Source organism: Diabrotica undecimpunctata, chromosome 5, assembly GCF_040954645.1.
Source record: "Diabrotica undecimpunctata isolate CICGRU chromosome 5, icDiaUnde3, whole genome shotgun sequence".
In the NCBI taxonomy this organism is placed as follows: domain Eukaryota; kingdom Metazoa; phylum Arthropoda; class Insecta; order Coleoptera; family Chrysomelidae; genus Diabrotica; species Diabrotica undecimpunctata.
This window is the reverse complement of record NC_092807.1, coordinates 127586091-127600465: the sequence shown is the minus strand read 5'-3', so window position 1 is coordinate 127600465 and position 14375 is coordinate 127586091. Positions and strand designations below refer to the sequence as shown.

General features: G+C 33.1%; 1 protein-coding gene across 2 annotated transcripts in view; it reads right to left on the bottom strand.

Annotated features, from left to right (window-relative positions):
* Positions 1 to 2146: 2146 nt before the first annotated feature.
* The window catches only part of LOC140441775 (neprilysin-11-like), a 58137-nt gene continuing 45908 nt past the window's right edge, over positions 2147 to 14375 (bottom strand). For both annotated transcript variants that reach the window (XM_072532690.1, XM_072532689.1), the window contains 4 exons: positions 7945 to 8009; positions 7636 to 7886; positions 2713 to 2875; positions 2147 to 2415 (listed from right to left, as the gene is read on the bottom strand). In XM_072532690.1, coding sequence (XP_072388791.1) covers positions 2174 to 2415; positions 2713 to 2875; positions 7636 to 7886; positions 7945 to 8009 — 721 coding nt within the window. In that variant the 3' untranslated portion in view covers positions 2147 to 2173. The remainder of the gene's footprint in view (positions 2416 to 2712; positions 2876 to 7635; positions 7887 to 7944; positions 8010 to 14375) is intronic.

The window sequence follows — 14375 nt, the reverse complement described above, 5'->3', positions numbered from 1 at the left end:
TTAATTTTCTCGTCGTCTTCGAATAGCTCTTTTAAGTATTCTTCCCATTTGTTTATTTTATCTGTCATCACCCTTAAAAAGAAAAAATACAAGTAGGAGCCGTAACTGCTGCAGAAAGATGGACATTAGTAACTGTAGTTACGTGCGTGAATGCTGCCGAAGGATTCGTTCTTCCGTTATTTGTATTCACACGCAAACATATAAAAACCAAGCTATTTAAAGGAGCTTCAGCTGGGTCAATTGCTGATTGTGACCTTTCAGGATGGATACAGAGATATATCTCTACGCGATGGGTGCAAAATTTTATCAATAATGTAAAGTCTTTATAAGACGATCCCGTGTTGCTCATTATTGACGGCCGTTATAGTCATACACGGAATCTGGACGGTATAGACTTAGTGAGAAAAAATTATATTTCTATTGTATATTTATATCCCTCTCCATATGTCACATAAAATGCAACCGTAAGATTTGTGTTTTATGTCTCCATTAAAGACATACTATTCAAGAGAAATCCAAAATTAGCTAAAGAATATTCCTTCTTGAAATGTAGGACCCTTTCAGATAAGTTCATTATTCTGCCCTGCTTATCAAAAATTTGCTACCGCTGCGATATCAGCCAATGGGTTTCGTAAAGCAGAAATTTTCCCTACTTTGTCATTGGAATAAGACTTTGCCATTGGAACCCAATCACACCAATAGCTCAATTCAGCTGTCTATTGAAAAAACCCCCCCAAGACATCAAATGGGTAGTAGTGTGGAAATTAATCAGTTATCGAAAATTGTAAATGTTCAGGACTTTTCACCTTTACCATCCTGCAGTTCATCGACACCTACTTCAAATAGAGGACGTAAAACCAGTTCTGCGGCTTTAATTACAAGTACACCTTACAAAAATGATTTAGAAGCTAGCATTGAAAGACAAAAAACAAAGAAAAAAATCATTTAAAAATAAAGAACAGTTGCCAAAATTTAATGTTTTAAAGAAAACTAACAATAAAACGATGGTCAAAAATAAAAAGATGATAAAAGTAAAACAAGAAAATAAATTTTCAGATTCTTCAAACGTTCCTTATGATGATAATTCAGATATGGATACCGATCAAGAAAGTGACGCAGAGTGTATTTTCTGCACTGAACATTATTCAAAGGACCAACATGGAGAAAAGTGGGTACAAGTTGCTTCAGATGGTCACATGAAGAGTGTGCTGGAAGTGACAAAAAGAACACTTACGTGTGTGATTTTTGTATATCAAAATGGGTTCCTAATTTTGAATAAGGTATCTACTTTTACGAACTTTTTTTTTTATTTGAAAAAAGTGTCACCGCTTCGATTATCATTGCGCCAAGCTTTCGACATCTTCCTTTATGTCTTCTTCAGTCTCCGAGTCGACTGTTGAGTTTAATAATAATGCTTGTAACACCTAGTATTAATCTTAGCTCCAGGTTTAATATATATATATATATAAAAATGAAATGTGTACTCTTTTAAATTTTTATTCCAAGCATTTCGGACATTGGTTATGTCCTTCATCAGGGAGCTACAAATGTGATTAAGAAATTGTTGGTGTTGGTATAATTAATTAAAATTTGTAAGTAGAAACAATTTTTAATTAATTATACCAACACCAACAATTTCTTAATCACATTTGTAGCTCCCTGATGAAGGACATAACCAATGTCCGAAAGCTTGGAATAAAAATTTAAAAGAGTACGCATTTCATTTTTATTGCTGCAAACCCACTATTTAACGTTTACTTATATATATATATATATATATATATATATATATATATATATATATATATATATATATATATATATATATATATATATATATATATATACACGGACCAAACGGCTCGTCTAAATATACACTGTCATGAACTCATAAGACAGAGAAGAAGATAGCATGCGTTATCGTCAGACCGATCAATAAAAATGATCATTGCAAATCCTTAGCAAATCCTTGCAAATAATCATTAAAAAGTTATATTTAATGTTTAGTTTAGTTCGCTAAAATATAAGAACTCTGTAGTGTCACTATTGAACCATTAGTGTAAATAATACATAAAATAGGGTATTCTAATATTTATTACAAATTAATAGGGTATTCTAATATTTATTACAAATTAAACGAAGTAAATAAATTTCAACATTTTATTTTTTTCTATTATGGATTATAATCGTTTTCTTCGTCTTCTTCACCTTCTTCATAATCATCTACAGGAGGATGAGGAAATTGTCTTATAACAGATGGATCTAGCCACAGAGATGATCCCTCTACGCACTTAAAGATTTCAGCAAAATATTCGGAATTGCTAACAATATTGCGGATTTTAATAAGTGGTGGTAACTGACGTTTCTCAAAAAGATCTCTCATGAAAATTGCTTCTGACTGGTCGTCGCAGAATTCTAAGTTACAAAACAAATTATTTTTTTATTTGACGTAAGAAAATATGTTGCAGTATATACATATTATAAGGTAAAGATTTTAATAAAAAAATCAAGAAACAATAAAAAAAATGGAAAAAGGGGTAAGGGTACATCAGGTAAGGGCAAATCGATGCATATAAATAGAATTCTGAGCAGAAAACTCTTACATCCTGGACTAATTATTATACATTACGGGGCATTTTATTATAGTGTAGATACGTATATAAAATATATATACAATATTATTTAAATGATGGATTATTTATTATTGTTTACCTTGGCCAAATGCGATAAAGAAGCTTTGGTGTACTGTTATGGTGCCGTTCATGATCCAAGGCAATTCTTTAGTTTTCTTTACTGCTTTAACGTAATCAGTTACTAATCGGAAAGCAGCGTTGTCCGATATCAACTCATTTAAAAATAGTTTACCATTTACCGGCTGAAACAAAAGAAAAATACTAGCAACTCGTGCAAAAACTACGATAAAAATATTATTCGGAGAAAAATATCAGAATAGGAACAGTCCTTTATATATTCAATTGTTTCACCTATTTTTCTAAACCCTCGTCTACAACACCCCTCCATCCAAACTCTGGTCTACCTCTTCGTTGACTTCCACCGGCTATTACAGAATAATTTGTATAGGAGGGTTGCTCTGCTGTGATCTTGCTATATGTCCCTGCCCTTCCTAACTTCTTCCTAACTTTGTAGATATTACTTCTTTATCTCTTACTCCGAATACCGTTTCCGAAAACGTAGAAAGTAAGTCACTTCAGCGCACTTTGATCTTTGTGGCTTGAACGGTACGCGCATTCACTTCGCACCTTGGTCACCCTAAGCGAACCTGCTTCGTGCATGTCTATTACTTCGCAAAATGTGATTATGAGTGATTAATGCATCCCATTTTGGAAGCTAACGCATTCGATTTTTTAAATCATTTAAAAAAGGGCAACACGTGGGTGGTCTTATTTTCCATGTAAAATCCCAAAAGACATAGTTAAAGTTCACTTTGGTTATTTTTGGCTATTTTTGTGGTGGGGATTGAATAGTTAGAGGGGATATACAGTTCGTTCACCAATTTAAAGCTAAAGTTACCAACAGTGAATTAGGGACCAATGTTTCTGACTCTGTTGATATTTGAAATATTTAAAAAAGTGTATTTATTACGTATACATATTATCTTTGTTAATGTTGAACCCTCCTTCACTCGCACCGTTAGAAAAAATCTAACATTTTTAAATATTTCGCCATAATTTTCGAAATATTGCTTCTTTTGGGTTCTGCAACCTACTCCTATGAAATCTCGTATAAGACTATGTTTAATAATGGTGGGAATAGCTATTATCTTATATCCGACAGCAGTTGTTAGTTCAAATCTAACACGCGAGCGATCATGTTCGTCGGAGCGATAGAAAAAATCTAAGAAAAGTTATAATATTATCACAAAAGCTAAGATTTTTAGTGAAATACCTAAACATCCGTTATTATAAGCGCTATTTTGGTTTATTGCAGGTAAATATGGACAACAAAATGGAAACCAGTTACTCAAATCGTATGAAGAGATCGACAACGATGTGGAACCACTAGATTCTGATAAGGAATTAAGTGATGTTCGTTCTGAACACAAAGTCCACAATACAGATTCTGAGCAGTCCACACAAGATCTACCCAGTGATCCTGAAGATGCCATGGAAGAAAGCGGCCAAGATGATGGTTAACCAAAATAAAACACCGTGGTTGAAACATAAGAAACACACTCTCAAAGGTAAGTCCAAAGCCTGTAATATTGTTAAGCACTTACCTGGGGTAAAAGCAAAAGCAAAAGTTGCCAAAACCATATTATAATGCTGGAAATTGTTTTTCTTGGACGCTATGATCAATAATATTGTAAAATATAGCAAGCATTTATAGGACCTTTGTTCATTGCTGGGGTAAAGAGCGCGCTACATTTAAATACTGATAAACTCTTAAAATTAGATGGCACAGCTCCAAATATTTTTGCAGCTACTATGTCACTTTATTACACTAAATAATTCAAGCTGTAAGATTTGATTTCGCTACTAAGAGGCAATAAAATTCGGCAGTTGATAATCTTGCACCCATTCTAGAAATATATGAACTAACTTGTTTAACTTTAAGTTTGTCACTAACTGTTTATTTGCATACACTCCTGGATTCTATGTGACCATAGATGAAATGGTGGAAGTGTTCCGTGGTCGGTGCAAATTTAGGCAGTATATAGCCAATAAGCCAGCGAAATACGCAATCAAGATTTATGCCTTGGTGGACGCTAGAACATTTTACTCACAAAATCTCGAAATTTACCCCAGCAAACAACCTGAAGGACCATATCAACTATTCAACGATGCATCTAGCCTAGTAACAAGATTTATACGACCCATAAGTGAAACCGGGCGAAATGTAACTACGGATAATTACTTTTCCTCTGTATCCTTAGCCAACTCTTTATTTAAACGATCCTTGCTTGACAACGATAGGTACTTTGCGTAAAAACAAACCACAAATTCTCCCTGAGTTGATAAACGTAAAAGGAAGACCTTTATGTAGTAGCATGTTTGCATGATGTGACGATGGAAACAAGTATTTACTTGTATCATATGTGCCAAAAAAATAAGTATGTACTACTACTTTCAACACTACACAACGATGGTCTCATTGATTAAAACACCAAAGAGCATCTATAAAGCTAGAGATTATTACTGATTACAACCTCACAAAAGGCGGAGTGGATGTTGTTGATAAAATAAGGGCAGAATACTCGGTGACTTTGTAACGATATATTTTGCCTACCATAGGGGTATTACTATTAGGGGTAGAAGATGGGGGATAGAAATTCTTGGGGCGAAGATAGGGTAAGCAAAATAAACGCTACTTGTGCGAACGGGCACTCAGGCTTTGGTAGGAGAGCTGGGGTCGTGGATAAGTAAAAGACAAGGGGGTTTGGATTGGGGCAACTACAGAAAAATAAAATAAAGGGTCATAAATCTCTTGGGACAAACAAAAACAAAACAAAACAGGAAACACCTCAAGAAATTTAATATAGGGCGCCACTTGAGGTGCCTAATTATACCTATTACAACCAGCTAGTTGTAGTTGGGGGTATAATTATTAAACATAAAAAACATATCTTTTTCAAATAAAACTCAAAAAGAAAGGGTTTGTTAAAAAAAATAAACAAAATGTTGAAAAACAAAATTTAACATTTATTTTTGTGTCACCACAAACAGTTATGAAAATATAGAGAACACAAGAATGCTCAAAAAGACAATACAAAATTATAATGACAATAGCTGCAAAATACAAAAATACAAAAAAGACTTACATGTGTCATCTGTTTACAATCTCCAGGAGTTGGAGATACTACAAAACTTGCAATTGTTAATGGGCGACAATTTGTAGCAGAAATAAATTATTACAAATCAAAAAAATATCTTTTTAAGTGAAACTATGCATAGTGATTAACCTTCTTTAAAAAACAAAAACAAAATCTCAAATATGATTAGTTATTTACCAAATGTCAAAAATAGTGCTAACTGTCATATGTTAATACTAAATCTTAAAACAAAACTGAACAAATAAAATGACAGCTAAAAGTCAAACCATAAAATTTACAACTTTAAATATTACAATTTTTTTTGTATGAAAGCAATTATTACGTTTATTTAAAAAATGTCTGCTTTACTTTTAAAATCTGATCACAAAAAAAGTTACCTGAGTTTCACTGTATAACTTTCAATAACTGAAACAAAAAACTACATCTTCAAACTGTGAAAAAAAAATATCCCTAAACGGCTGCTTAGGACATTGAGGTTTGAGGTGGAAACTGGCAGATTGGACACACCATGTAAACGCTTCTTAAAAACTGGACAATGGAAATGTTGATATCTTTATAAACACATTACTTGAGTAAAATACTACTTTTCTAACATATTTGTCAGTTTTCTTTTTGACCGACCTCTAAAACGTCTTTATTCTTCCGTTATCTCTGCCAACCTCATCGACTGCACTTAAAACTTAACACTGCTACTATACTGCACGTTTTCGCATGACAAAAGACGAAAAAAAAAACATTACGAATTAAAAGAAAAATTCGGACTAACACCGAAACCACTGCCTCTAACAGCGGCTCCACTGAGAGTGACGAAATTATCTAAAAAAATTGCTCACATCAGTTAGAATAAACAAACCACTTTGGGTATAAACAAAACACAACGGAAATTAAGACGTAGATTAATTTGAAAACGCAATATCGGGCGGTTTGAACAAAGAAATATCGAAGAATTTGCGCCTGTGACATAAACAAACAATAAAATGATTCATGATCGACGGCGGCGGCCTAAAACGAACGAAAGATTATATTGGTTATAAATTGAAGGATACGAACTAAGAAACATTGAAAAAATTCTTTGTTATTATAATGCATATATAAGGGGATTTCAATTAACACATATACGAGGGGATTCCAATAAATTTCAAATGCTACAACTTGATTTAGCAATCGCTGGCCGTTTACTGTTTTTGCAGCCTACTAAAAATTTCAATTATAAACACTCAAATAATTTACAACAATAACACTAATATTGTAACATCTCGAAGAAGCTACATTGCGGAGCTTGGCAAGCAACTTTTAATGTCCCATCTTCAACGACGTTCCAATATCCCAAATCTGCCTTTTCAGTTGAGACTCAGGATCGGAAACCATCAGTTTCTCAAGGGGCAACTCCAACTATAAAACCAATATGTTCTTTTTGCCCTGTAAGGAAGAACAGGTTTACCCAACATTATTGTACTAACTGTAAGTTGCCGATATGAAAAAAGGCAAACTGGTTTAACAAGTTTTACTTGCCACCACTGCCTAGAAGAGGAAGAAATCTAATTTTATGCGTAATGGGTAATTTTTTTTTTGAATAAATCCCTTTATTTCTTTTGTTCTAGGGTAATGTGTATATTTTTTAGTTTACCTAGTAGTTTCTTTTGCAGTTTTGTTTTAAAAAAATATAAATTTATCGTTTTTTGTGAGTTAATAGCCAATAAACTTAACCAATAAGTACTAATGACTCATTTATTTGACCTATTCCCTTATGTTAGATAAAATCTAACACGCGAGTGATGGCGAAATTTTTTGAGGTGCGAGTGATGGAGGTTTAAAATAAAGCTGGCAATATTTTTAGTACTTACCATAAATTTAAGATTACTTTTATGAAACGTAAAAGGTGTTTTTGTGTAGTAGGTGTCAAACAACTCATTCATATGTTTAACTAAATCATCATAAAAATCGTCATTTGATTTTAAATTATCCGTCATAAACAATCGTCCAATAGGATCAAAATGTTTTGCTATTTCTTGTGCTAAAAAGAATCCCAATTTTGCTAATCGAATATGTTCTGGAAGGCCACTTGGAACATACTTAAAAACGGTTGGATGCAATACTAAAAAATAGTACGAATATATATTTTTCTATTAAAGTTTAACTTGGTTTCATGTTACCTATTGCGTCGCTGGAGTAAAATGACTCTGGTCTTTTGGAAAATGGACTAACAAAAAAGTTCAGTCTAAAACAAACATAAGAATTTTTATAAAATATATTATAATAAAATTTTCACAAAAATATGAATTAGTCCAGTCAGGTTAGACAAAAAAATCTAACCTTGCATGGCAAGCTACCCCAAATTTTATTAGTCTAGCCTTTATTAAGAGGTCCTTGCCTGCAAAGATAAATAGTATAAATTAAAAAAGTAAGTTTTAAGATAAATGCCTTTTTGTTTTATCTGTGCTGCTTTTCATTTATAAAGTCAGATATATAAAATTTGGGATATAAAAAAAGCATATTATTGTAATAATTATTAGAACAACAATCATACAGATCACGACATTGTTTTATTGAATATACAACACAATGGCAATCGCTCTGACATGTTACACGTTTCCACCTCTATATTCATTTCACAGTAGGTACGAATTGTCGTAATTGTCAAATTGACATTAAAAATTTCAAACGAAGTTCTGAAAGAATAAATAAATAATTAATAAAATGCCTATTACGTTCTAGACCGTCCAAGAAGCAACTTGTAACATGGTACTTTCAGAGTCACTCGATACGCGACGAAATTGATTTATTTATTGTTGCCTTCAAAAATAGACCCTTACCAAGTGTTACAACAGTTAAAAAGATCATTAAACATTTTCAAACTTCGGGATGTGTAAACAGTTGTAAAAAGTGTCATGAAGGCAATGAACCACGTGTTAGACCTGTCAATGAGGAGCGTCAAGACAGGGATATTGATATTTGTGCTTTTGTGGAAGCTAGTTAACAATGCAATAGTGTACAAATTGCTAGGGAAATTAACGTAAATGCTCGAACTGTCCAGCGAGTTCCCAAAAGGAATAGGTATCACTGTTTTAAGATAGAACCAGCACAAGAACTGTTTCCGGAAGATAACTTTGGGCGGTTGGAGTTTTGTGAAATTATGTTAGATAAACAGAATGAAAATGTATACTTTTTAAATATTTTATTTTTAGACCAATCTTCATTTTCATTACATAAAAATACAATCCATCCGTTGCAAGGTATTATTCTCGGAAAAATAAGGACCTCGGTGTTGCAGTGCGAACGCAGCATCCGCAAAAGTAAAATGTTTGGACTGGGATGTTGGGCGACCATATTGTCGGTACATTTTTTATCAATGGAAACCTAAACGGGCTCAAATATTTACAACTTTTACAGAATGGGATCATTCCGACAGTTCGACGCGTTCCCGTTAATTTTCAGGAGATTTATTTCCAACAGGATAGGTGTTACAATTAAATGGCCCGCTAGATCCTGTGACTTAGCGCCTAACGATTTCTTTTTTTGGGGTATTCTCAAAGAAAACATTTATGGACATCAGTTTGAAAAGGCCACAAACCTAGTCAAATTAAGGGCAAAAATACTTCATTTCTCTGCAAGCATTACACCAGCCCCACTCCAAAATATGAGGAAAAATCCGTAAAATAGTTTCGAAACACAATTCAGATAACTGCCTTAATCTGAACCTTCTATAAATGCAAGGTATAACAGACGCTGATAAAGATGTTAATAGAGACATGGGGAATCTAAAATTTGCATTCCACGACATGTCTCCTCAGCTAAGCAGAAATCGTTAGCGAATTGTGTTTCTTGTACTCATACAGAGTAAATCCGAATAAAAATAAAATTAAAGACAGTCAAGATTTCCTTTCACGCAAAAATAGTCTATGTATCTGTTGATACGTATTTCGCTTTAATAAAGCTCATCAGAACAGTTATTCATAGGCTTTCTCAACGTGAAAATTAATCTATTTCTGTCTTTGGGAAGCAACGATAAAATGGCTTCGAAACGGACGCAATAGCGACATCTGATATTAAATCCGTAAAATAGTTTCGAAACACAATTCAGATAACTGCCTTAATCTGAACCTTCTATAAATGCAAGGTATAACAGACGCTGATAAAGATGTTTAATATCAGATGTCGCTATTGCGTCCGTTTCGAAGCCATTTTATCGTTGCTTCCCAAAGACAGAAATAGATTAATTTTCACGTTGAGAAAGCCTATGAATAACTGTTCTGATGAGCTTTATTAAAGCGAAATACGTATCAACAGATACATAGACTATTTTTGCGTGAAAGGAAATCTTGACTGTCTTTAATTTTATTTTTATTCGGATCTACTCTGTATGAGTATAAGAAACACAATTCGCTAACGATTTCTGCTTAGCTGAGGAGACATGTCGTGGAATGCAAATTTTAGATTCCCCATGTCTCTATTAACATCTTTATCAGCGTCTGTTATACCTTGCATTTATAGAAGGTTCAGATTAAGGCAGTTATCTGAATTGTGTTTCGAAACTATTTTACGGATTTAATATCAGATGTCGCTATTGCGTCCGTTTCGAAGCCATTTTATCGTTGCTTCCCAAAGACAGAAATAGATTAATTTTCACGTTGAGAAAGCCTATGAATAACTGTTCTGATGAGCTTTATTAAAGCGAAATACGTATCAACAGATACATAGACAATTTTTGCGTGAAAGGAAATCTTGACTGTCTTTAATTTTATTTTTATTCGGATCTACTCTGTATGAGTACAAGAAACACAATTCGCTAACGATTTCTGCTTAGCTGAGGAGACATGTCGTGGAATGCAAATTTTAGATTCCCCATGTCTCTATTAACATCTTTATCAGCGTCTGTTATACCTTGCATTTATAGAAGGTTCAGATTAAGGCAGTTATCTGAATTGTGTTTCGAAACTATTTTACGGATTTAATATCAGATGTCGCTATTGCGTCCGTTTCGAAGCCATTTTATCGTTGCTTCCCAAAGACAGAAATAGATTAATTTTCACGTTGAGAAAGCCTATGAATAACTGTTCTGATGAGCTTTATTAAAGCGAAATACGTATCAACAGATACATAGACTATTTTTGCGTGAAAGGAAATCTTGACTGTCTTTAATTTTATGAGGAAAAATCTTTATGACAGATTTGGTTACTGTTTAGCACAATGAGGTGGAATATTTGAGCCCTTAATTAATAAATCTGTTTTCCTAATTTTTATTTTTTGTTAGGTAGATTTTACGAAGTTTGTAGGATCTTAATTAGGTAGTATTGATTATGTTTAAGTTTGGAAGAATTTAATTTTTTTTTATTTAAAAGTACAAAATATTCTTAATCTTCTTTCTTTACTTATTATTATAAACTTTCTCCATCAAATTTGTACAATTTTCAGTGACAATAAAGCATATTACTTATTTACTTACTTATTTATTTGTATTGCTATATTTATAACCGAAAAATTAGTTTTAGAGCATTATAATAAGTATACTTTAAAGATGTAATTGCAATAAATCTTAATTCCTATGGTCAACAATCCCAGGGTATCAACGTCGACGGATCATACTTAAACCACTTGCGATTCGCAGATGACATAGTTTTAATAGCCGACAATATCCAAGAACTAAATGATATGTTACAACAATTAAATGCAGTTTCAGGAGCGGTAGGCTTAAAAATGAACTACAGCAATACAAAAATACTAAGCCGAGACCAGACAAATATAACAATACAAAATCATACCATAGAAAATGTTGAACATTATGTATATCTAGATCATGTTATCAAACTAGGAAAACCAAATCAAGATGCTGAAATTAAAAGAAGAACACAACTGGCATGGGGCGCTTTCGGCAAATTAGCATATATCTTGAAAAACACCTCCATTCCTGTAAACTTAAAGAAAAAGGTGTATAACACATGCATACTACCAGTTTGTACTTACGGCTTGGAGACAGTAGCCCTTACCAAAAAATCTGCTAAAAAATTAGAAACAACGCAAAGAGCAATGAAACGAATCATGCTTGGAATATCACTAAGAGACAACATTAGAAACACCGAGATAAGACGTAGAACGAAGATTAGGGATATTGTGAAAGAAATTGCAAAAATGAAATGGCGCTGGGCAGGTCACGTAGCCCGATATAATGACAACAGGTGGACACGGAGAATTCTAGAATGGAGACCAAGGACGACAACAAGAAGCACGGGAAGACCTCAAAAAAGATGGGTAGATGACATAAGAACAGTGGCAGGCAAACAGTGGATTAGATTGGCGCAAGATAGAGAAAGATGGAAGCAATTGGGAGAGACCTACATTCAGGAGTGGATGGAAAATGGTTGACAAAGAGATGGTCAACAAAACAATGTTTTTATCTGTATACTATTTTATCTTATTTTAATCTGGAATATTATATTTTATATTACTATAATAGAGATAAATAGTAATAATATTAGAAGCTTAGAAATATTAAAAGCTGACAACAAAAAAAAAAAGAAAAAATACATTGTCACCAACTTTTGTCACGTATAAAATATATTGTCAACAAATTAAAATGAGGTAAACACCTTTATTAATTAAATCTACAGATATGTATTTTTCTGTAAGGTCGACCTAAAACTGCCCCTTATTTTCAAGCATTCGAGAGATTAGATCTGCAACAATTCTTGCTTTCTTATTAACAGATATTCCTCGGTCTGTTGTCATCGTAATAGGCATAATTAATTTTGTTTTTCATTTTAATGTATTTTTTGTAAATAAAAAATTACCTCTAGGGGAAGTTTGGTAAGTAACATCTGTTGAGCCACGAACAAATTTTGCACAAACAATGTCCTCAAGAAAAGAATAGATTCCTCGCCTTGATTCGATTTTCGACAACGAATTATATTTTCGAATTTATAAAAATCAGAATATTCTAAGACTATATATGTCCGACTTGAAGATTTTGTGCAAACTTGTTTAAAATCATTAAAGACGTAGGTGTTCTTAGCCTTTCGCATACCTTGCTCGATTCGCCCATGTAAACCACCAGCGGCCATGAATGTATGACCCTTAACTAAATATTTTAGAATAAATTCATGAACAATACTGAGAATTTATATGGCCAATAAACTAATTATTTTATTTGCATCTTAATTTAGTTTCAAAAAGCAATAAAGGCACTTGCAACGTCTTTGCATGACGACCAGCTATCCCCGCATTCCATAAAATTAAATATGACGGCCAATTTTCTTTTGCATATAGGTGGATGCTTCGTTAAAAGTAATTAGTCTCGACGTAAAAAAAGAGTTTTTCCATTAGACATCCGTGGATGCAGTAGGACCTTTTGCATATCTACAGAAAAACAACGTGCTTCAGCATATGAAATCTACTGGTCGTTTAAATATTCTTCTATTATTTGGTCAATCCAAAAATTATCATTATCATCAATGGCGCTACAACTCTTCGTGAGTCTTTCCCGCTTTTACTACTGCCTTCCATGTTTGTCGGTCCTGTGCCAGTAATTTCCATTGTCGCACTCCCATTTTCTCTAGATCTTCTTTGACTGCATCTTTCCACCTTTGTCTAGGCCTCCCTACAGACCTTCTTCCCTCTGGGCATTCCCAGAACACATTGTTTATAAGGCGATTGTCGTTGCTGCGTATTACATGCCCTGCCCATCTGAGTCTATTGGCCTTTATATATCTGACTAGATTTTCTTTTCCGAATAGAGACTCTAGCTCGTTATTGTATCTACTCCTCCATTCGTTTGTAACGCTGTCTCTGCAAGGGTCATATATCCCTTACATACAACATACAACCCAAAAATGTATATAAAATATTATTACATGATGACGAAATTAAAAATACAAATATTTTATTATCAGGTTGTGTTCAGCTTTACGTTGTTGATTTTTTTGACAAAGGTTTGACAAAGGTCTCCGGCTTCTGCACATAATGTAGCCTTTCCTAAATTATTTTAAAGTGTTTGTTTGTCCTTTTGTAATGTAGTGTAATGTACATTTATATGTTTATGACATTTTGTTCTTGTCGGATAGGCCGCAATTGACGAAATGCCCCTGAAGATGATCTAGGGATCGAAAGTACTTGGGCAAGATTAAATTAAACTGTGCTCGATATATGCCTTTTATCTGATCAAAGTTCATTTATTCGAGCATTTAACCTTATGTTTATTTATTACTAATACATTTTCTTAAACTTACTCTATGTACATTAAGGAAAAACAGCCATATTTACTAGTTTTTGCCTTTATTTTAACTTTCAAATACAAACTTTGTTTCCATTCCCGGCCTAACTATCCAATTTATGTAAATATAAGTTTCTATTTACATCATTGATTAGCCTTCATCCAGAAGATAGATTTTCCTGAGGATGCACTTTTTCTCTTTTAAATATCCATAGATAAACTTTTAAATACCTATCTTACACAACTGATCACAACAATGTTCTTAATAACTTTTCTAAAGAAGCGGGTTTTGAACGAGGTTTAGATAAGTTGCTGTCAAACGTGAATAATTATCTTTTGAAATTTTAAAATAAAACAACACATAATATATCAACTCGTATA